Source organism: Bufo bufo, chromosome 5, assembly GCF_905171765.1.
Source record: "Bufo bufo chromosome 5, aBufBuf1.1, whole genome shotgun sequence".
Lineage (NCBI taxonomy): Eukaryota > Metazoa > Chordata > Amphibia > Anura > Bufonidae > Bufo > Bufo bufo.
The window spans coordinates 48,185,887-48,208,294 of record NC_053393.1 but is presented as its reverse complement, the minus strand read 5'-3'; the positions used below and the strand labels follow the sequence as shown (position 1 = coordinate 48,208,294).

The following is a 22,408-nucleotide window of genomic DNA, read 5'->3' as shown; positions in this document are numbered from 1 at the left end:
ATCTAGAATACGGTTCAAGTTCCTCCGTTCGTGATTTTACTTACTCCACGGAAGAGCGATCAACAGGTTTTTATTAACCACCCCCTCGAATCCACGTATAGAAATTATTTCTGGTCAGTAAGAAGCACACAACCTCGGATGGGACAACTCCAAGGTTAAAACGCATACAGGGTGGCTCAAAAGTAAGGAAACATGCATATAAAATGAAACAAGCCATGTCACCAGCATGACGGCCATTTTAAAAAATGCCGCCATCTTGGATTCAGTTTTTCAAATGGGAAGGTAGGTATGTGACGTATCAAACTGGTTGAGAATTTCCCCAGAGAAACAATAGCGGACTTCGCGTTAATGCAGCTTTATTCATTCTCATGTTAAGGGCTCATGCACATGAATGCATTTTCTTTCCGTGTCCATTCCGTTTTTTGGGGGACTGTACGTAGAACCATTCATTTCAATGGGTCTGCAAAAAAAATGGAAGTTACTCCTCGTGCGTTCCGTTTCCGTATATCCGTTCTGCAAAAAAAAATAGAACATGTTCTATTATTGTCCGCATTACGGACAAGGATAGTACTGTTCTATTAGGGGCAAGCTGTTCCCTTCCGCAAAATACCGAATGCACACGGACGTCGACCATATTTTTCGCGGATCCGTGTTTTGCAGATTGCAAAATACATACGGTCATGTGCATGAGCCTTTAACCAGTTATTATACTTCGGACAGACGATATGAAGGATGCCATTATTCCCAAGCAGAACGTGTTGAGAGATCATCCTTATTTCCGGTAAACGAAGCACACGCGTCATCGCAGAAGATTTCAACCAATGGCACCCACACAGGCCACAGCGCAGTTGTCAAACTTCGTGCCAAATTCCAAGAAACAGGTTCTGTCGCCAAGAAGGTGAAAGCTGGGCGACCAAAAAAAAAACGCAATGGATGCAGCAACAGCAATCGCCGTTCTGGTTTCAAGTGCCCTTACCGTCTCTGGAACATGCATCAGTTCGGCAAATGTTATCTACCCATGAATCACACCCATACAAAATTCAGATGCTGTAACACCCGACCAAGGATGATCAAGCCCGTTGGAGAATTTACAGAATAGGAGACACAGCAACTACAAATGAACAGGTGCTGTTATAAAAAGAAATTGGCAACTGCACTGTGTGTGCTGAGAGGCCTGTTTGGGTGGCCTTGGTTGAAATATTCTGCGAGACACATGTGCTCCGTTCAACGGATATAAGAACGATCTCAACACATTCTGCTTGGGATAACGTCATCCTTCAAAATGTCATTGTTCTCGGGGTGAAATTCTCTACCAGTCTGAAGTGTCGCACACCTACTTTCCCATTTCAAAAACTGAGACGGAAACCAAAATGGAGGCACTCAAAATGGACGCCATGTTGATGACATGGCCTAACAGGTATGTACTACTACAACCATCATCTATTCAGTAAAGAGAGACTTTATTTATTATAACTAAATTGGCCTGGTCATGGCATCCATCATCCGCCAGACCGTTTGCTTACTCTCCTACCTTGCACCCTGCTAAACATCCAACCAACATGAAGGACATCCCAGCCACCATCAGGCAGCAGCCGCCTCCAAAAAGTCCATAAGTGCCTGCAGCCTTTAACATACGTGCTCAGTATCCTTTCGATATATCATCAGCATCTTATCGGCGGGGGTCCCGACTGTTTCAAAAGGCAGAGCCGCTCGCAATAGCATTAAAGTGAACGGGCCGGAGCCGCGCCCAGGGCAGTGATAGTAGTCGTGAAGTCACTGGCCTGCGGAAAACAGCGAGAAGGCCGCAAGGCTACTTCAAGTGCCACTGCCTTCTCAAACAGCTGATTGGGGGGGGGGGGGTCCTGGGGGTCAGACCACTAGGACCCCACCAGTCATGACAATGGGGGTCAAAAGTCCTCCATTTGAATGAAGCGGCGCTGGATCATGCACGCTCACGCTCCATTTATCTCTAGGAGAGTTTAGTGCTGCACTTGCCATTCTCTGGCAGTCTCTCAGATTATAAAAGGGGCCTCACTGTGCATGCTCGACTGTAACTTTATTCAGACGGGAGACATGAGACTCCCATTCATGTGATTGTGGGGGTGCCCCGCAGTCATAACTCACTGTAATGGAATACCCTCTAATCCCTTAAAGGGTTGTCCAGGGTTAGAAAAACATGGCTGCTTTCTTTGAGAAATACGCCACATGTGTCCATAGGCTGCAGCTGGTATTGCAGCTAAGGGCCATTAAAGTGAATGGGGTTGAGATGCAATAACACTCATAACCAGTGTACGGGGAAATCCTAGATAACCCCTTAAAGGTGTTGTCCAGCCGTTAATATTGATGACCTATTGTCGGTCATCAATATCTGATTTGCGGGGGTCCCGGCTCCCCCGCCGATCAACTGTTTGAAGAGGAGGTGGCGCTCCCTGCAAGAGCCGCTTCCTCTTTATTAACCCCTTTCTGACTGCTCCACGTAAATTTACATTGGTGGTCGGGCATTTAAAAATGACACCCGCTAGTGGGCAGAGCGGGCAACGTAGCCGCCAGGTGCCTGCTGTTTTAAGACAGCAGGCACCCGGGACTAATGTGCACGACTGGCCGTAACGCCAGTCGCAGACTCTTAACACTTCAGATTCCGTAGTCAAATGTAGTCATAATCATACTGACCTGGAGAATGAAAGTAACAGGTCAGTTTTACCACATAGGAAACGGTGTAAAAAAACAAAAACATAAAACTGTCGCGGAATAGTTTTTTTTATAATTCCACCCCATTTGGAATTTTTTTCCAGCTCCCCACTACATCATATGAAATATTACATAGTGCCATTAGAAAATGTATCTTGTCCTGCAAAAAACAAGGCCTCATAAGGCTATGTGAATAAAAAAATAAAAAGTTATGGCTTTGGGAGGGCTGGGAGTAAAAAACTAAAATGGAAAAAAAGGTAAAATCACCCAGTCTTGAAAGGGTTAAATTCTCTTCGTCTTGGAAGTGCAGTGTAAGTGAATGGAGCGAGTACTTGCAATTACACTACACCGCCGCTCCACAGGAGAAGACGCGGAAGCAGCGCTTGTATGGAGTGTCGCCAACTCTTCATACAGCTGATCTGCGGGGGTGCCGGCTGTCGGACCCCCACAATCAGATATTGATGGCTAATCCTGGGGCTAGGTCATCAATATTAATAGCTGAACAACCCCTTTAAGGACCAGCCTATTCTGGGCCTTCAGTTCCCAGTGATTTTCTCAAGAGCTATTACTTTTTAAGTTATCCGTCAACAAAGCTGAGGGCTTGATCTTATTGAACTTTCTATTGACACCATTTTAATGTGTTAATTTTGATGTATTAATTGACTTAAATTTTTTGGGTGGGTGGGATCAAATACAGCAAAAAAAAATTTTAAGTGGGATCAAATACAGCAATTTTTTTTTTTTTTTATGCCATGGACTCTGTGGTATAAATAAGATATCAAAAACTGTTTTTACCACACTTCATAAATTCTATATTTAATATATAATTATTTTTTTAATTTTTTTTTTACTAAATATCTTTAATATTTCATGTAAACATTTTAAATAGTTTATTAAGGGGTCTCGGACTGAACTGTTATTTACTAGCTCCAGCTGATTGGAAGAATTTAGGGTAGCTTCATTCTAGGAGCAACGGGGGCGTTGCCATTACACCTAAAGGCTCTGCTCTCTCTGCAACTGCCGAGCCGTCTTTGACAAGACCAGACAGTCAAAACATGATCACCCCTGGTCCTGTCAATGAAAGTGCTAAGGGCGCGGTACTGCAGAGAGAGCAAAGTCTCTAGGTGTAACGGCAACGCCCCCGTTGCTCCTAGAGGCTCATTTGCATATATGAAAACATCATTGCGGGCACCTATGAACATTTATCTAAAGGTATTTCATATCTATCTATCTGAGACAAAGCAGAAGATAGAGTCCGGGTGCCGCTGTACGAAGATCCTGATCCAAGATTGCAATAACATAAGCAAAAATATCCAGCACTCCAAGGATGGCTTAGGCCGCATTCACACATACGTGGATTTTCACGGACCACGGTCTGTGAAAACCCGTCCTGCTGAGTCCACGAGCGCATGGCGTCATTGGTTGCTATGACACCGTGCGCTTTGTGCCGCTGCCGCTTTACAGTAATACGAGTGCATTACTGTACAGCGGCGGCAGCACGAAGCGCACGTGGTCAGTGAAAATCCACGTATGTGTGAATGCGGCCTTAAAGTGAAAACTTGGTCTTTATTAACTCATGTTACAGCAGCAACGTTTTAGTCCTATCACAGGACCTTTCTCGTGAAAGGTCCTGTAATAGGACTGAAACACTGCTGTAACATGGGTAAATAAAGACCAGGTTTTCACTTTAAGGCCGCATTCACACATACGTGGATTTTCACTGACCACGTGCGCTTCGTGCTGCCGCCGCTCATATCTGTTTAATGTCTACGGTATCTATCTATCTATCTTAATATCTATTTATCATTGCCTCCCACCTATATACTGTTTGCTCCCATACTATTACCATATACCATACTATTGCAGTACCACTTGTATGTTTGCAATTCAAGACTCCATGAAATGCTGGTGACATGCGCTCATGGTAGCTTTATCAGCAACCATATTGTCACCCAGTTTTCCTTAAAACAGATAACTTAGGGACTTTACTAGTTTTACTTTACTACTTTTCTTTTAGGGTAAAATGTACTTTTCGCTATATGTTTGTCTTATTGGGGGAAACGATCGTCATCTGTAATTTTGCAAACAGGCGAAACATTCTGTAACCAGAAACGACGCATGCTCCAAATACATAGAAACAATGGCAAATGTCATGCATAAATGTAAAACATGCATCAGGGTGAAATCAATCCAATGTAACAGTATATGAACCCACACTACTAGTGGTGCACTAATATATGAAATATAAGATAAGAAATTATTCTAACCACTTTATCCTCCTGCAGGAATATCCAGGGAACCCAATGAGAGCGGAGAGGAAGAAAAGACAGAAAAGGGAAGAAAATACGGTTATGTTCATAGTAAGGTTACACAGGGTTAAATCAGCAAAATGAGGTTTTATACATAATACAAGGGTATATAACAGTTAGGGTTGCCCGTACATGGCTGAATCGCACATGACTTACCGCCATGTTTTCACGGCAAGTGATCGCACGTTTCATATGCTTCACTTATATTTTCTGTGAACCTGTGGCAAACAGTGGTAAACCCATAGAGATGACTGCAAACTGGAGATTAACAGTAATCTGCACGCAGTTATTGCAGGTCTGCCGCTATGGGTACCCTTACACTGATCTGTCATAACATTAAAACCAAAGTCAATACCATGGATTATCTTGTGACAACTGCACCTGTGGAGAGGTGAGATTTCAGGCAGCAAGTGAACAGTCAGATCTTGAAGTTGATGTTTCAGAAGTTAGCAATGTTGCAGGTCAGCCGCTACAAGTACCCTTACACTGGTCAGCCTTAACATTAAAACATTGATTATCATGACAACTGCATCGGTGAAGAGGTGGAATACTTCAGGCAGTCAGTTCTTGAAGTCGATGCGAGTGTAAGCATCTGAAAGAATTTGACAAGGGTCACCACTGGGTCAGAGCATCTCCAATATGGCAGGTCTTGTGGGGTGTTCCTGGTATGCAGTGGTTAGTACCTGCTAAACGTCTCCCAAGGTGAACAAATATCCTGGACCACCAAAGTGTGTGGAGGGTGAAGGCTAGTTCATATGGTCCAATCAATTAATTAAAATGATACTGCTAGACAGCTTCGGACATCTTGTGGAGTCCATGCCCTGATGGGTCAGAGATGTTTTGGAGGCAGGAGGGAAACTTACCTAATATTAGTCAGGTGCTTTTAATGTCATGGCTGACTGGTATACACTCACCTAAAGAATTATTAGGAACACCTGTTCTATTTCTCATTAATGCAATTATCTAGTCAACCAATCACATGGCAGTGGCTTCAATGCATTTAGGGGGGTGCTCCTGGTCAAGACAATCTCCTGAACTCCAAACTGAATGTCAGAATGGGAAAGAAAGGTGATTTAAGCAATTTTGAGCGTGGCATGGTTGTTGGTGCCAGACGGGCCGGTCTGAGTATTTCACAATCTGCTCAGTTACTGGGATTTTCACGCACAACCATTTCTAGGGTTTACAAAGAATGGTGTGAAAAGGGAAAAACATCCAGTATGCGGCAGTCCTGTGGGCAAAAATGCCTTGTGGATGCTAGAGGTCAGAGGAGAATGGGCCGACTGATTCAAGCTGATAGAAGAGCAACGTTGACTGAAATAACCACTCGTTACAACCGAGGTATGCAGCAAAGCATTTGTGAAGCCACAACACCCACAACCTTGAGGCGGATGGGCTGCAACAGCAGAAGACCCCACCGGGTACCACTCATCTCCACTACAAATAGGAAAAAGAGGCTACAATTTGCACGAGCTCACCAAAATTGGACTGTTGAAGACTGGAAAAATGTTGCCTGGTCTGATGAGTCTCGATTTCTGTTGAGACATTCAAATGGTAGAGTCCGAATTTGGCGTAAACAGAATGAGAACATGTATCCATCCTCTGATGGCTACTTCCAGCAGGATAATGCACCATGTCACAAAGCTCGAATCATTTCAAATTGGTTTCTTGAACATGACAATGAGTTCACTGTACTAAAATGGCCCCCACAGTCACCAGATCTCAACCCAATAGAGCATCTTTGGGATGTGGTGGAACGGGAGCTTCGTGCCCTGGATGTGCATCCCTCAAATCTCCATCAACTGCAAGATGCTATCCTATCAATATGGGCCAACATTTCTAAAGAATGCTATCAGCACCTTGTGGAATCAATGCCATGTAGAATTAAGGCAGTTCTGAAGGCAAAAGGGGGTCCAACACCGTATTAGTATGGTGTTCCTAATAATTATTTAGGTGAGTGTATATTGATACAGTAAATATAATATAGCATACCACTTTATAGTCAGAAGCACCCGTGCAACACAACCAAGCAACCGTAGGACTAAATTATACCCAATAGGCAGAATGTCTTATCTTAGGGACTAAGGATTAAAGGGGTCTTCCAGGATTACTATGGTTTTATCAGATATGCTCATGTAGTTGCTTACCTCATGTACATCTTTCCCATTGTTATAGGCAATGGGTGTAGACCCACTGTACCATCTAACTGGTTACTCTAAGAGCATTATCTTGGTGGTCCCCTGGTTTTCCCCCTTTCAACCATGTACAGGCATCTGCAGGGGAGCCACTAGGCCACTACCTCTTGAGAAAGTCCTGGTTTAGTTGGTTGCTGACCCATGGGCCACCAAGGGATCAGGCAATATACGTAGTCCAGTAACAGGCTGAGGTCAGGACAGGCAGTGTACAACAAATCCGAGAAACAAGTCCAGGTTCAGGGCAGGCAGCAATGGGGCGATATGTAAAACAGGCTAGTAAGGGATAGGAGTCAGAATTGCCAATCAGGCTGGAGTTCGGTATAGGGGTAGTCAAAGATTAACACTTTAGAAGGTAACTAGAGACTAGGTAACCTAAAGCTCAGGCACCTTCCACCTGGAAGCTAAATGCACACAAGGTGCCAGCCATAGGCTGGAACACATCGAGGCACACACTGGCCCTTTATGGCTGGGTTCACACGGGCGTTGCCGGAAAATGTGCGGGTGCGTTGCGGGAACACCCGCAATTTTTCCGCGCGAGTGCAAAACATTGTAATGCGTTTTGCACTCGCGTGAGAAAAATCGCGCATGTTTGGTACCCAAACCCGAACTTCTTCACAGAAGTTCGGGCTTTGGATCGGTGTTCTGTAAGATTGTATTATTTCCCCTTATAACATAGTTAGAAGGGAAAATAATAGCATTCTGAATACAGAATGCATAGTAAACTAGCGCTGGAGGGGTTAATTATTATTTTTTTTTAAATTAACTCACCTTAGTCCACTTGATCGCGGCCCGGCATCTCCTTCTGTCTCCTTTGTTGAATAGGACCTGTGGTGAGCATTAATTACAGGAACAGGACCTTTGATGATGTCACTCTGGTCATCACATGGTACGTCACCATGGTAAAAGATCATGTGACGTACCATGTGATGACCGGAGTGACATCATCAAAGGTCCTGTTCCTGTAATTAATGCACACCACAGGTCCTATTCAACAAAGGAGACAGAAGGAGATGCCGGGCTACGCGATCAAGTGGACTAAGGTGAGTTAAATTATTTTATTTATTTTTTTAACCCCTCCAGCGCTGTTTTACTATGCATTCTGTATTTAGAATGCTATTATTTTCCCTTTATAACCATGTTATAAGGGAAAATAATAATGATCGGGTCCCCATCCCGATCGTCTCCTAGCAACCGTGCATGAAAATCGCACCGCATCCGCACTTGCTTGTGGATGCTTGCGATTTTCACGCAACCCCATTCACTTCTATGGGGCCTGGGTTGCGTGAAAAACGCTGAATATAGAGCATGCTGCGATTTTCACGCAACGCACAAGTGATGCGTGAAAATCACCGCTCATGTGAACAGCCCCATAGAAATGAATGGGTCGGTATTCAGTGCGGGTGCAATGCGTTCACCTCACGCATCGCATTTGCGCGGAATACTCGCCCGTGTGAAAGGGGCTTAAGAGTCAGCAGGAGCACTCCCTAAAGGAAATGCAGAAGAGGCCTTAGCAGCAGGAGCAGGACGTTGCATTCGAGGGGAGCACATGGAATGCCAGCTCCTGGGCCCAATTTCAACAGCTGGAGAACGAGAAGTAGGTCCGGGATACCAGGCAGAAGAGGGAATGGTCTGGTGAGTGATGGGGTGCCCATTCCGGACCAGAGGAGCGAGACATCGGCTGGCATAACACCCACTCAGCTAGTTACATAGACACGCCCACTGCCCGATCACTGCCCCGCCCATGGGGTGATGATGTTTTCACTGCCTGGCCTAGAGGGAGCGGCAGTTGCAGAATGAGCTGAGCCTCTAGGTGTAATGGTAACGCCCCCATTGCTCCTAGAGGCTCATTTGCATATAATAAAATATCATTTTCCTCAGCAATGCGGGCACATATGAATATAGAACAAACACAGATGTCTTCAGCTGCCAAGCGCACATGTAACAGGTCAGCCAGTGTCATAGGTACAAAACTGCCCTTTAAGACGTCACCAGTCTTGTTACAAGGTAGGAATATATGAATATCATACAGACGTTAATATTTAAGGGGGTGACAAATTAGTTAACAAGTTGCTGAGATTTTCTCCGGATGACATTTACATAGCAGATGCCAGACAAGCTGCAGTTTACGTGCCAAGAACCCGGCTGCGTACGTCATACGGAACCGTTAATTTGTGGAACCTTGTGATTTGGAAGATATTTAATATTGCTGCTAATTGAATTAAATCCCAAACTACGTCTTATGTACAGTAAATCCCTGTTTCGCTATTATTCACACGGCTATATTTAGCTGGCTGTTATTTCGTTGCGACCCTGTGTTCATTCATGATTTCCCATTAGACAAAACGGTGCAGACTCTAAAACTTGCAGCCAGATATTGGGCGTGATCCATCAAAACAATTGCCAATTTTAATGAGTGATTACGTCCTATGCACAGAAGGTATGACAGAGAAATCAGTATGTTGTCTATACTTCCGCAGTCATGTCATCTACCAGCTTAGCTGTCTACAGCCATGAGGTGCTGGCCGAACCATCTGCTGACCATACATGTGAACGCTACTGTGCTGGACTAATATCTAATGATCACGAGAGCTTCATTCACCTGCAGGTCTGACCTTAAAGGGGTTGTCCCAGGAAAATAGTCTACTTTTCTTCATAGCATCAACCCGATCGGAATACTTTTGTAATTGCATTTAATTAAAAATGTAGTACAGCCTTTGAGTTATTCAATAAAATGTATCTGCATAGCGCCACCTGCTGTTTGTTCTTTTCCTTATTTCTCAGTCCACCAATCACTGAGGTGGACACACATGCTCAGTTCTATCCTTCAACTGCCACCAGCATTATCTTGGTTAGAAGCTGTGACCAGATGCGGACTGGCCATAGACCCTTTAGGGGCCCAGGGGGTCACCTAAGCCCTCCTCACCGCCAAAAGCCAGATAAGTAGTGCTGACGCTCTCAGAATTGGTTAACGCTGGGAGCATCACACACTTGCTGTATGTACCCCTCTAGCGGTCGCAGGTGCCCTCCTGACTCCTGAATTCAACTGTGTTGCCATCCTGAGGAAACTAAAGTAGGAAGATGGAACGTGGCAGCTGGCACTGGCCACCACAGAGGGGCAGCTTCTGGGAGGGCATTTTGTGCTGCTGAGGCATTATTTGGTGATGCACTGTGGTATTTGGTCCTGCTGGAGTAGTATATGGTGCTGAACTGCAGTATTCGGCCCTGCTGGGGTGGTGTTTTGTGCCACTATATGGTACTGCTGTCTCACCTACTTGTGTTGGCACTTCCTATTTGGATTGGCCCTGCATTCTGTCAATATGGAAATGCCTACAACATAGGGCCACTTTTAGTTGTAATTTTATTCCCAGGACCACCTTAAGGGAGAGGGAGAGTGCTACATCAGGAAGGACACACCCCTTGAGAAAGGCCATGCCCCCTGAGAAAGGACAAAACCAGTGGCGTAACTAGAGTTCTATGGGCCCCAGGGCAAAATTTGGATCGGGCCAAACCCACACCATGCCCAGTCGCACTCTCTGTGACTGCGATCGTTAAATCTCTGGTCTCTGGTAATATCTCCTACCCCGCACACTAATGTACCTATAGCGCCCACAGTAATATCTGTATAGTGCCCTTCCACTGCTCCTAGTAATGTCCTTCTCCTGCCCGCAGTAATGTCCCCCACTGCCCCGGGTAATGTCCCCCACTGCCCCTAGTAATGTCCTGCACTGCCCCCGGTAATGTCGCCCACTGCCCCAAGTAATGTCCCCCACTGCCCCTAGTAATGTAGCCCACTGCCCCTAGTAATGTAGCCCACTGCCCCCAGTAATGTCCCCCACTGCCCCTAGTAATGTAGCCCACTGCCCCCAGTACTGTGCCCCCCTGCCCCGGTAATGTTCCCCACTGCCCTTAGTAATGTCCCCCACTGCCCTTAGTAATGTCCCCCACTGCCCTTAGTAATGTCCCCCACTGCCCTTAGTAATGTCCCCCACTGCCCTTAGTAATGTCCCCCACTGCCCTTAGTAATGTCCCCCACTGCCCCCAGTAATTTTCCCCACTGCCCCCAGTAATGTCCTCCAATGCCCCCAGCAATGTTCCCCGTTGCCCCAGGTAATGTCCCCCATTGACCCAGCAGGTAGTGCCTCCCACTGCCCCTAGTAATGTCCCCTACTACCCCCAGTAGCGCCCCCCACTGCCCTTAGTAATGTCCCCTACTGCCCCCAGTAGTGCCCCCCATGCCCTTACTAATGTCCCCTACTGCCCCCAGTAGTGCCCCCACTGCCCTGAGTAATGTCCCCTACTGCCCCCAGTAGTGCCCCCACTGCCCTTAGTAATGTCCCCTACTGCCCCCTGTAGTTTCCTTCCCCGGCCCAAGCCTTCACTCACATGTAGCAGGGCCCAGCATTGTCACTGTACTTTGTGCCGGGCCCTGTCAGAGCGCTCAACTGACCTGCATCATATGTGCTCCAGCATCAGGCCCCAGCACTGCCCTACTAGAATTAGTCACAAATTAAGCAAGTGGGCGGAGCCAAACCAATGTTAGTCAGGCTCCACCCATCCATTAAATTTGTGACTAATTCTAGTCGGGCAGTGCTGGGGCCTGATGCTGGAGCACATATGATGCAGGTCAGTTGAGCGCTCTGACAGGGCTCGGCATTCTGACAATGCTGGGCCCTGCTACATGTGAGCGCAGCGGGCCCCCTCCCCCCACTGGTCATTACTCCCCTGGACAATACCCTTGAGTAAGAACATACTCCTGAGCTGCAGCAGAAAGGACACTCCCCTGAGCTGCCAACTAGAAATCCAGATGAAGCAATGAATGTGGAGATCTCTGGATCCTTGGCAGGTACAGGGCTGGTTCTAGCTTTGTTAGAAAGAGATTCTGGGCAAGATTTATTCCCCCATGATCGTGTACAGAAAATAACATCTAAAATGGTAGTTAATTAGTTTTAAAAAATTCTAGGTGATACTTCCCCTTCAAATTACTATGTGTTTTTGCATTTATTGCACAGTATGAGGCCATGTTGTTTTGTACTGTATAGCAGCATGTACAATATTTAAGATTTTATATCGCACTGTATATCATTCCTAATAGGTGGAGCTGTGTCGTTAGGCCTTATCCAAAGACAGCACACGTACCCATTCATTTTAATGTGTGTATTCACATATCAGTTTTTTTCCACGGTCCGCGGGTCAGTTTTTTTTAGCACGGATGCATGCTCTATTTTGTTTGTGTTCATAGATCCATCACGCCCACTATAGTCTATGGGTCCATGAAAACCACGGGTGCAACACGGATGCCATCAGTGTTTCACGGATCATTAGGAAGACATGCTTTGAAAATTAGTCAGTGAAACACGGATGACACACGGACAGCAAAAAACGGACACACGGACCCATTACGGACATCTTCACAGAGTCATCATTCACCATTTTTTCACGGATTTAGGGCTCATGCACACAAATGTATTTTCTTTCCGTGTCCGTTCCGTTTTTTTTTTTGCGGACCGTATGCAGAACCAATCATTTCAATGGATCCACAAAATAAACGGAAGATACTCCGTGTGCATTCCATTTCTGTATGTCCGTATTCCCGTTCCGCAAAAAAATAGAACATGTCCTATTATTGTCCGCATTACGGACAAGGATAGGACTGTTCTATTAGGGACCAGCTGTTCCGTTCTGCAAAATACGGAATGGGGACGTCATCCGTATTTTTTGCGGATCCGTTTTTTGTGGACCACAAAATACATACGGCCGTGTGCATGAGGCCTTAAGCACGGACGTGTGAATGAAGCTTTACTCTTGAAACAGATTATCTGCCTGTGTGCGGGGTGTCAGACCACTGCCAATAAAATAGTCCATCAATAGTAGAGGAGTAGACAACCCCTTTAAGCACTGTATGGAAGGATAGCCTAGGTGCTATACAGTGTATTACTTTGGGAGTCTATGGTAGCAGTGCCCGCTGCATGTATTATTATCATGTCACTTCAATACTGATGATCACAGAAGGCACAGTATAACCTAAGGCTAGCCAAGGCCAACAGAGCTACCGCCATACAGTGAACTCAGGATATGAGTGGAGATGTATCATGGACATAAGTTAAAGTTAAGAGAGATATAAAGTAAATCTATTATTACACTAAATGAGTATGTTGCATGAACTAAAGGTATAATAACTCTTCCAGCTTTCCACCCAAGCACACCACAATGCATACATTATATACTGTATAATCGGTAAAAAGTAGTATTAGTTTAGATTTGGACACAATGTTACAGTTCACATAAAGAAATAATTTAAATAAAATATAGAGTAACTTTATAAACAGATTGCATAACATATCTTGTTCAGATCCTGAGGCACGGGCTGTGGTATAGTCTGGGGCATGATTCACTATATACAGGGTGGGCCATTTATATGGATACACCTTAATAAAATGGGAATGGATGGTGATATTAACTTCCTGTTTGTGGCACATTAGTATATGTGAGGGGGGAAACTTTTCAAGATGGGTGGTGACCATGGCGGCCATTTTGAAGTCGGCCATTTTGAATCTAACTTTTGTTTTTTCAATAGGAAGAGGGTCATGTGACACATCAAACTTATTGGGAATTTCACAAGAAAAACAATGGTGTGCTTGGTTTTAACGTAACTTTATTCTTTCATGAGTTATTTACAAGTTTCTGACCACTTATAAAATTTGTTCAATGTGCTGCCCATTGTGTTGGATTGTCAATGCAACCCTCTTCTCCCACTCTTCACACACTGATAGCAACACCGCAGGAGAAATGCTAGCACAGGCTTCCGGTATCCGTAGTTTCAGGTGCTGCACATCTCGTATCTTCTGAAGGCAATTGTCTATGCTGTGATGATACGAGATGTGCAGCACCTGAAACTACGGATACTGGAAGCCTGTGCTAGCATTTCTCCTGCGGTGTTGCTATCAGTGTGTGAAGAGTGGGAGAAGAGGGTTGCATTGACAATCCAACACAATGGGCAGCACATTGAACACATTTTATAAGTGGTCAGAAACTTGTAAATAACTCATGAAAGAATAAAGTTACGTTAAAACCAAGCACACCATTGTTTTTCTTGTGAAATTCCCAATAAGTTTGATGTGTCACATGACCCTCTTCCTATTGAAAAAACAAAAGTTGGATTCAAAATGTCCGACTTCAAAATGGCCGCCATGGTCACCACCCATCTTGAAAAGTTTCCCCCTCACATATACTAATGTGCCACAAACAGGAAGTTAATATCACCAACCATTCCCATTTTATTAAGGTGTATCCATATAAATAGCCCACCCTGTAGACTTCAGAGCTGAAATCTCCGAGCATGCTTTACTACTTCAATATCTGTATTCAGAATAACTAACTGTTCCACGCCATAATGGGATCTCTGATAAGCTGTTTGCAATATTGTGGACAACAAGCTTTTTTAATCTTTACACTGGTTCCACTGTGAGCGCAGCTCTGGAGTACAATAGAGCAGGGATGCCCAAACTGTGGCCCTCCAGCTGTTGCAAAACTACAACTACCATCATGCCTGGAGAGCCTACAGCTATCAGGGCATGCTGGGAGTTGTAGTTTTGCAACAACTGGAGGGCCACAGGTTTGGCATCCCTGCAATAAAGGATCAGTACAAGATAATGCAGGGTGTTAAAAAGCTACTCCACTTCTTGTGTAAAATATGCATTGATAGATAGATAGATAGATAGATAGATAGATAGATAGATAGATAGATAGATAGATAGATATGAGATAGATAGATAGATAGATAGATAGATATGAGATAGATAGATAGATAGATATGAGATAGATAGATAGATAGATAGATAGATAGATATGAGATAGATAGATAGAGATAGATAGAGATAGATAGATAGATAGATAGATAGATAGATAGATAGATAGATAGATAGATAGATAGATAGATAGATAGATATGAGATAGATAGATAATAGATAGATATGAGATGGATAGATAGATAGATAGATAGATAGATAGATATGAGATAGATAGATAATAGATAGATATGAGATGGATAGATAGATAGATAGATAGATAGATAGATAGATATGAGATAGATAGATATGAGATAGATGGATAGATAGATAGATAGATATGAGATAGATGGATAGATAGATAGATAGATAGATAGATAGATATGAGATAGATAGATAGATAGATAGATAGATATGAGATAGATAGATAGATAGATAGATATGAGATAGATAGATAGATAGATAGATAATAGATTAGATAGAGATAGATAGATATGAGATAGATAGATAGATATGAGATAGATAGATAGATAGATAGATAGATAATAGATAGAGATAGATAGATAGATATGAGATAGATAGATAGATAGATAGATAGATAGATAGATAGATAGATAGATAGATAGATAGATAATAGATAATAGATAATAGATAGATAATAGATAGATAATAGATAGATAGATAGATAGATAGATAGATAGATTAATAGATAGATAGATAGATAGATGTGCCATGGATTTTCTGGGATTATAGATAGATAGATAGATAGCCCTACACACTTTCCAGACGGCTTACCTTGCTTGAGCGCAATGACACTCTACCTCCGCAACGTGCGCAGAATTTAGTTTGGCAATATGAACAGTTATGGCCGCAGCCATCTGCAAATTTAGTTTTGTGGCAGATCCCGCAAGTGGGGGCATCAGCCTTCTGCTCTTGCTGCTGCTGAGCTTCTTCACCCATCTTTTTCACTTGCTCTTTGTATACTTCAAACTGCTGGTGCAATTTCCTGCCGGGAAGAAAAAGAGAGATATGAAGAAAACTGATTAACAACTCCGCAGATAAGCAGATAATGACAGATAAAAATGCTTGGTAACTATATGACGGTGCAAGACTGCTCGAGTCAGAGAACTGACAATAAAAGCTGGAATAAAGTGCATGCCCCGATAAAACAAACCACTAACTATAAGTCATTTAATAAAAATGACACGATGTATAGTTATGCTGCTATTACCAGTCACCTCTATTGGTTTGCTGATTTTGATCTTACAGTCTATACATACAACTTGCCAAAATGTTGGATAATGGGCCAAAAGTTGGCGCACTTTGGCACATAATGTTGCTTCACATTTTAGACCGGTTTATGAAGCAAGTGTACCAAAGAGAATAATCCACAGAATGGGTTTTCATAATGCAATGAGGGTGTGGCTTAGTGGAAAGGGGCGTATTTCAGTGGAAATAGGGTGTGGCTTAAGATGCGACAACAGTATACATTTGATGCCTCTTTAGAGCGTCTGTCTAAGGTTATGTTGTCAAAATATTAATATATAAATTATTTATAATATTGAATAATTTTTATTTTAATAATTTTTATAATTTATTTTTATTTATTTTATCATTTTTAAAAATGTAATTTTTGTTTTATATTATATTTTATAATGTAATAATATATTTATTATTTATATACATAACTATAAGACAGGATTAGCAAATCGGTTCCAATATTTCTACATGAAAAGTTGAGTAAAACATTACATTCTCCGTATTACGATCCAGTTTTGCTGGTATTTACTGGAAACCATCAGCAAGCTTGTGTAGTTGAGCTACATAGTTTCCAGTACAAGGATGACACCCCCAGAATGCAAATCAACAGATCAAAAACAGAATTACTAGGCAACGCCAGCAGATTTCAGCTCCAGGCCCAGGAGAATGGTAAATTCAGCTCCGCATCATAATACTGACTGTACCTCAGGATTCGTACAAGGTACTTACAAAATCACTCAATTTTCTATGTCTATGAATAATCTGTAAAATAGTCTCATAGGGAAACATCTTTTATTTTTTTTTATGGAAAAATGAGACAAATGTCATATCCATGACACTGTCAAACAAACCTATGTGAAACTGACTATGCTACATTGTACTACTGTCTAAGGCTAGGTCTACACGACGACATTTGTCGCGCGACATTTTGTTGCACCAATGTCGCGCGACAATTTTTATAATGGCAGTCTATGGTGTCGCACTGCAACATGCAACATGCTGCAACTGCAACGCAACAGTCGCAGAAAATCCATTCGAGATGGATTTTTCTGTGACTGTCGCGTTGCAGTCGCAGCATGTTGCATGTTGCAGTGCGACACCATAGACTGCCATTATAAAAATTGTCGCGCGACATTGGTGCAACAAAATGTCACGCGACAAATGTTGCGACTTATTGTCGTGCGACAAATGTCGTCGTGTAGACCTAGCCTAAGGCTACTTTCACAGTTACGTTTTTGCTGGATCGGGCAGGGTTCAGCAAAAACGCTTCCGTTACTGATAATACAACCGTCTGCATCCGCTATGAACGGATCCGGTTGTGTTATCTGTAACATTGCCAAGACGGATCCATCATGAACTCCATTGAAAGTAAATGGGGGACGGATTCGTTTTCTATTGTGTCTGAGAAAACAGATCCGTCCCCAATTACTTGCATTGTGGGTCATGCCGGATCCGTTTTGCTCCGCATCCCAGGACGGAAAGCTGCGGTTTGCTGTATGGGAATGCAACCAAACGGAACGGAATGCATTTTGGAATGCATTTTGTCCCGATTGACAATGAATGGGGGCAAAACGGAAGCGTTTTTCTCCGGTATTGAGACCCTATGACGGATTTCAGTACCAGAAAATAGAAACGCTAGTGTGAACGTAGTCTAATAGGACTGAGCTGCAGTACTTGGCACAGCCCAAGGATGAAGGTGGCCCCATTTCTGGAAGAGAAAAAAAACTGGGGGGAAAAAATGAACACATCGTTGCAGCCCCCCGAAAAAAAAGTCTAGTGGGGACACCTGGAGTGGTGGAGCTAGCATGGCACAGGATTTAAAGGGATTGTCTGGGACTTAAATATTGATGACCCGTCCTGTGGATAAGTCATCAATATCTGATTGTGGGGGTCCGACTTACAGTACCACTTCCGATCAGCTTGTGAAATCACATCCATCAGTCACCTGGCCTTTCATTCAAGTGAATGGGAATGAGCTGCAATACCAAGCACAACCACTATAGAATGGATGGCGCCGTGCTTTGTATACTACGAAGAGGCCGCAGCACTCATCCCAGCATGGCGGTCCCTTCAAACAGTTGACCATTGCGGTTTGTAGGAAGTCGGACTCCCATCAATTAGATATTGATGACCTTTCCTGTGGACAAGTCGTCAATCTCCGAATCCTGTAATGCCCCCTTTTAACAGGTATATAATGACTCTTTAACTATTTTATGACATGTCCCCTCCTTGCCCAATTATTATTATTTTTTTTTGGAATTTGGTAAATTAACTCAAGTTAATTGAGAAAAAGGTAAGATATTACTCGCATTTCAATGAATTGTTTCTATAGACATTAGACGTGTACAGTGCCTTGAAAAAGTATTCATACCCCTCGAACTTTTTAAAAAAAAATTCATGTTAACACAAAGTAGCAAGTATGCAAGCAAAATTTTTCATAAATAAAAATCTGGAAAGTGTGGCGTGCATTTGTACTCAGCCCCAGGGGTGTAACTACCATAGTGGCAGACCATACGACTGCTATGGGGCCCGGGGCAAGAGGGGGCCCAGTCTTAGTTGGGATCATCTCCTCTTCTACGGGAGGTGAAAGTTTGGTCAGGACTTTACCCTCTAAAAGGAACAACTTTTAGCAAATGAGGCAGTGGAAAAATGGTCATTGAAAAGGGTGTAGGTGTAAACCCTTCTGTCCTGTGTGGGGGGCCTGGTTTGATCCCTGCTATGGGGCCCTTACTTCTCTATTTACGTCACTGCTCAGCCCCTTTGCGTCAATACTTTGTAGGACCACCTGTTGCTGAAATTACAGCTGCAAGTCTTTTGGGGTATGTATCTACCAGCTTTGCACATCTAGAGGCTGACATTTTTGCCCATTCTTTCTTGCAAAATAGCTCAAGCTCAGTCAGATTGGATGGAGAGCGTCTGTGAACAGGAATTTTCAAGTCTTGCCCCAGATTCTCAATGGGATTTAAGTCTGGACTTTGACTAGGTCATTCTAACACACTACTATGCTTTGATCTAAACCATTCTATTGTAGCTCTGGCTGGATGTGTAGGTTCATTGCCCTGCTGGAAGGTGAACCTCCACCCCAGTTTTAGGTCTTTTGCAGCAGTTTTTCCTCCAGGATTGCCCCATATTTAGCTCCATCAATCTTCCCATCAACTCTGACCAGCTTCCCTGTCCCTGATGAAGAAATGCATCCCCACAGCATGATGCTGCCAGGATGATGTGCAATGTTTGTTTTCCACCACACATAGCGTTTTCCATTTAAGTCAAAAAGTTCAACTTTGGTCTCATCTGACCAGAGCACCTTCTTCCACATATTTGCTATGTCCCCTACATGGCTTGTGACAAACTGCAAACAGGACATCTTATGGCTTGCCTTTAAAAATTACTTTCTTCTTGCCACTCTCACATAAAGCCCAGATTTGTGGAGTACACGACTAATAGTTGTCCTGTGGACAGATTCTCTCACACGAGCTGTGGATCTCTGCAGCTCCTCCAGACTGACCATGGGCCTCTTGACTGCTTCTCTAATCAGTGCTCCCTTTGCCTGGGCTGTCAGTTTAGGTGGATGGCCATGTCTTGGTAGGTTTGCAGTTTCAGATGATGGATTGAACAATGCTCCATGAGATGTTAAGAGCTTGGGATATATTTTTTTTTATAACCTAACCCTGCTTTACACTTCTCCACAACTTTCTCCCTGACCTGTCTGGTGTGTTCCTTGGTTTTCATGAGGCTGTTTGATCACTCATGTTCCACACAGGTGGACTCTATTTACTAATTCAATGACTTCTGAAGGCAATTGCTCAGAGTGGATTTTATTTAGGGGTATCAGAGTACAGAGGGCTGAATATAAATGCATGACAAACTTTGCAGATTTTTATTTATACAAAATTTTTGAAAACCATGTATCATTTTCTTTTCACTTCACACATACTTTGTGTTGGTCTATCACATAAAAACTCAATAAAATGCATTTAAGTTTCTTGGTGTAATGTGAAAGGCACTTTTTCAAGGCACTGTATGCAGCCAAGTCATAGGATTGGTGACTGTATTACCCGCTATATGCAAGCTCCTTTTTGGAATGAATTAGCCCTTTTCTTTATCTACAGCCGCCACCATATACATACCCCCCACCCCACAATGCAGTTACCCACATCTGGACATGCAGAGCGGCACACCTCGCCTTCCTCCATTACTTTGCACTTTCTCTGTCTTTCCCTGACTGATTCACAGTCAAAAGCCTACTCACTAAATAATCTATCACTTTACTCCCCAGGGAAAAGGTCACAATTAATATGAGGCGTCCTACGTGGTGTTTGATGTATAATTGACACTTACGGCGCTATTACATCCACTTCCTTCTAGTGAATAACATACAACCTTAAAAGAGATTAGATTAGGTTTATACAGATGGTCATTTAAAGGGACCGGGTCCAGACACCCTCTTAAAGGTTAGAACGGCAGCTGAAGTTTCTCTGAGCACAGAAATGATCGGCCGAGGGGCTAAAGACGCCCAAGAACAAAAGATCCCACCAATTACTGCTGTATAGGTCTAGAAATATACGAGAATGGATATTTTCTGTAGGATCCTATTGTTTGTATTGTAAAACGAACAAGAAAACAATATATTCTGCCATTTGCGAGACACACACACAAACGTGGATCGGTCGTGGACCAACAATACAGCCGTGTGCATGAGACCTTATCACCAGTACAAGTTTCTCCTGTTCTAATAGTTTACTACAATGTATCAGCGTAAAATGTATCAGTCTGGAGTCCAAGCTGTCTATATCAGTGATGCCCAACCTGCGGCCCGCGAAGCTATGTCATGCGGCCCGCGCAGTAACAGCGCAGGGCGTGCTGCGAACGGCACAGGCAGCAAAGCGATGCTGCCTGTGCCTGCAATCTCCCCGCCCAGCGCCGCCTCCTAGCTAATTTATTCACTGCACGTGCCTCTGTGAAATTGAAGAGAAGCGCCTGCACCGAAGTGCGCATGCACAGTCTTCCTGGCCTCTGCCAGTGCGCCTGTGCGAGATTACGGCGCTTCTCTTCAATTATACAGAGGCAAGTGCAGTGAATAAATTAGCTAGGAAGCGGCTCTGGGTGGGGAGGATATCTGTGGATGACACTGAGGGGGGTATCTGTGGATGACACTGAGGGGGGGGGGATCTGTGGATGACACTGAGGGGGGGGGATCTGTGGATGACACTGAGGGGGGGGGTCTGTGGATGACACTGAGGGGGGGGATCTGTGGATGACACTGAGGGGGGGATCTGTGGATGACACTGAGGGGGGGGATCTGTGGATGACACTGAGGGGGGGGATCTGTGGATGACACTGAGGGGGGGGATCTGTGGATGACACTGAGGGGGGGATCTGTGGATGACACAGAGGGGGGATCTGTGGATGACACAGAGGGGGGATCTGTGGATGACACTGAGGGGGGATCTGTGGATGACACTGAGGGGGGATCTGTGGATGACACTGAGGGGGGATCTGTGGATGACACTGAGGGGGGATCTGTGGATGACACTGAGGGGGGATCTGTGGATGACACTGAGGGGGGATCTGTGGATGACACTGAGGGGGATCTGTGGATGACACTGAGGGGGGATCTGTGGATGACACTGAGGGGGGATCTGTGGATGACACTGAGGGGGGATCTGTGGATGACACTGAGGGGGGATCTGTGGATGACACTGAGGGGGGATCTGTGGATGACACTGAGGGGGGATCTGTGGATGACACTGAGGGGGGATCTGTGGATGACACTGAGGGGGGATCTGTGGATGACACTTAGGGGGGATCTAGGGAGGGGTGTGGGGATGTTGGGGTGTTTGGGTGGGAGCTCTGGAAGGGGTGGGAGGTCTGATAGGTATGTGGGGGTGGGAGATACGGGAGGGGTGGCCCATAAATTTTTTTGCTATGGGGCCCAGTCATTTCTAGCTACGCCCCTGATTGGTAAGATTGGGTGGGCACTGGAGCGATAGAGCGCCCTGCTGTAGAAGAAGCCGGCGGGAGATGAAAGCAGGAGGGGCCAGCTCCTGGTGGTGTCGGGCACACGGCGCAAGCATGGCGGTGGAGGATCTGACTGAAGCCTAAAGACCAGACATCACAGTAGACCTGCAGAAGAAGGTGCAGTATGTGATGTATACATGTTTGTAATGTATGTAGT

At 44.3% G+C, this 22,408-nt stretch overlaps 1 protein-coding gene across 11 annotated transcripts in view; it reads right to left on the bottom strand.

Annotated features, from left to right (window-relative positions):
* The window catches only part of RIMS2 (regulating synaptic membrane exocytosis 2), a 638,194-nt gene that overhangs the window by 502,001 nt on the left and 113,785 nt on the right, over positions 1 to 22,408 (bottom strand). For 6 of the 11 annotated variants that reach the window (XM_040432551.1, XM_040432553.1, XM_040432561.1 and 3 more), the window contains exons 4-5: positions 15,769 to 15,979; positions 4,956 to 4,967 (exon numbers count right to left, since the gene is read on the bottom strand). In XM_040432551.1, the coding sequence (XP_040288485.1) occupies positions 4,956 to 4,967; positions 15,769 to 15,979 (223 nt within the window). The remainder of the gene's footprint in view (positions 1 to 4,955; positions 4,968 to 15,768; positions 15,980 to 22,408) is intronic. The other 5 variants (XM_040432559.1, XM_040432555.1, XM_040432557.1 and 2 more) reach the window with 1 other exon arrangement.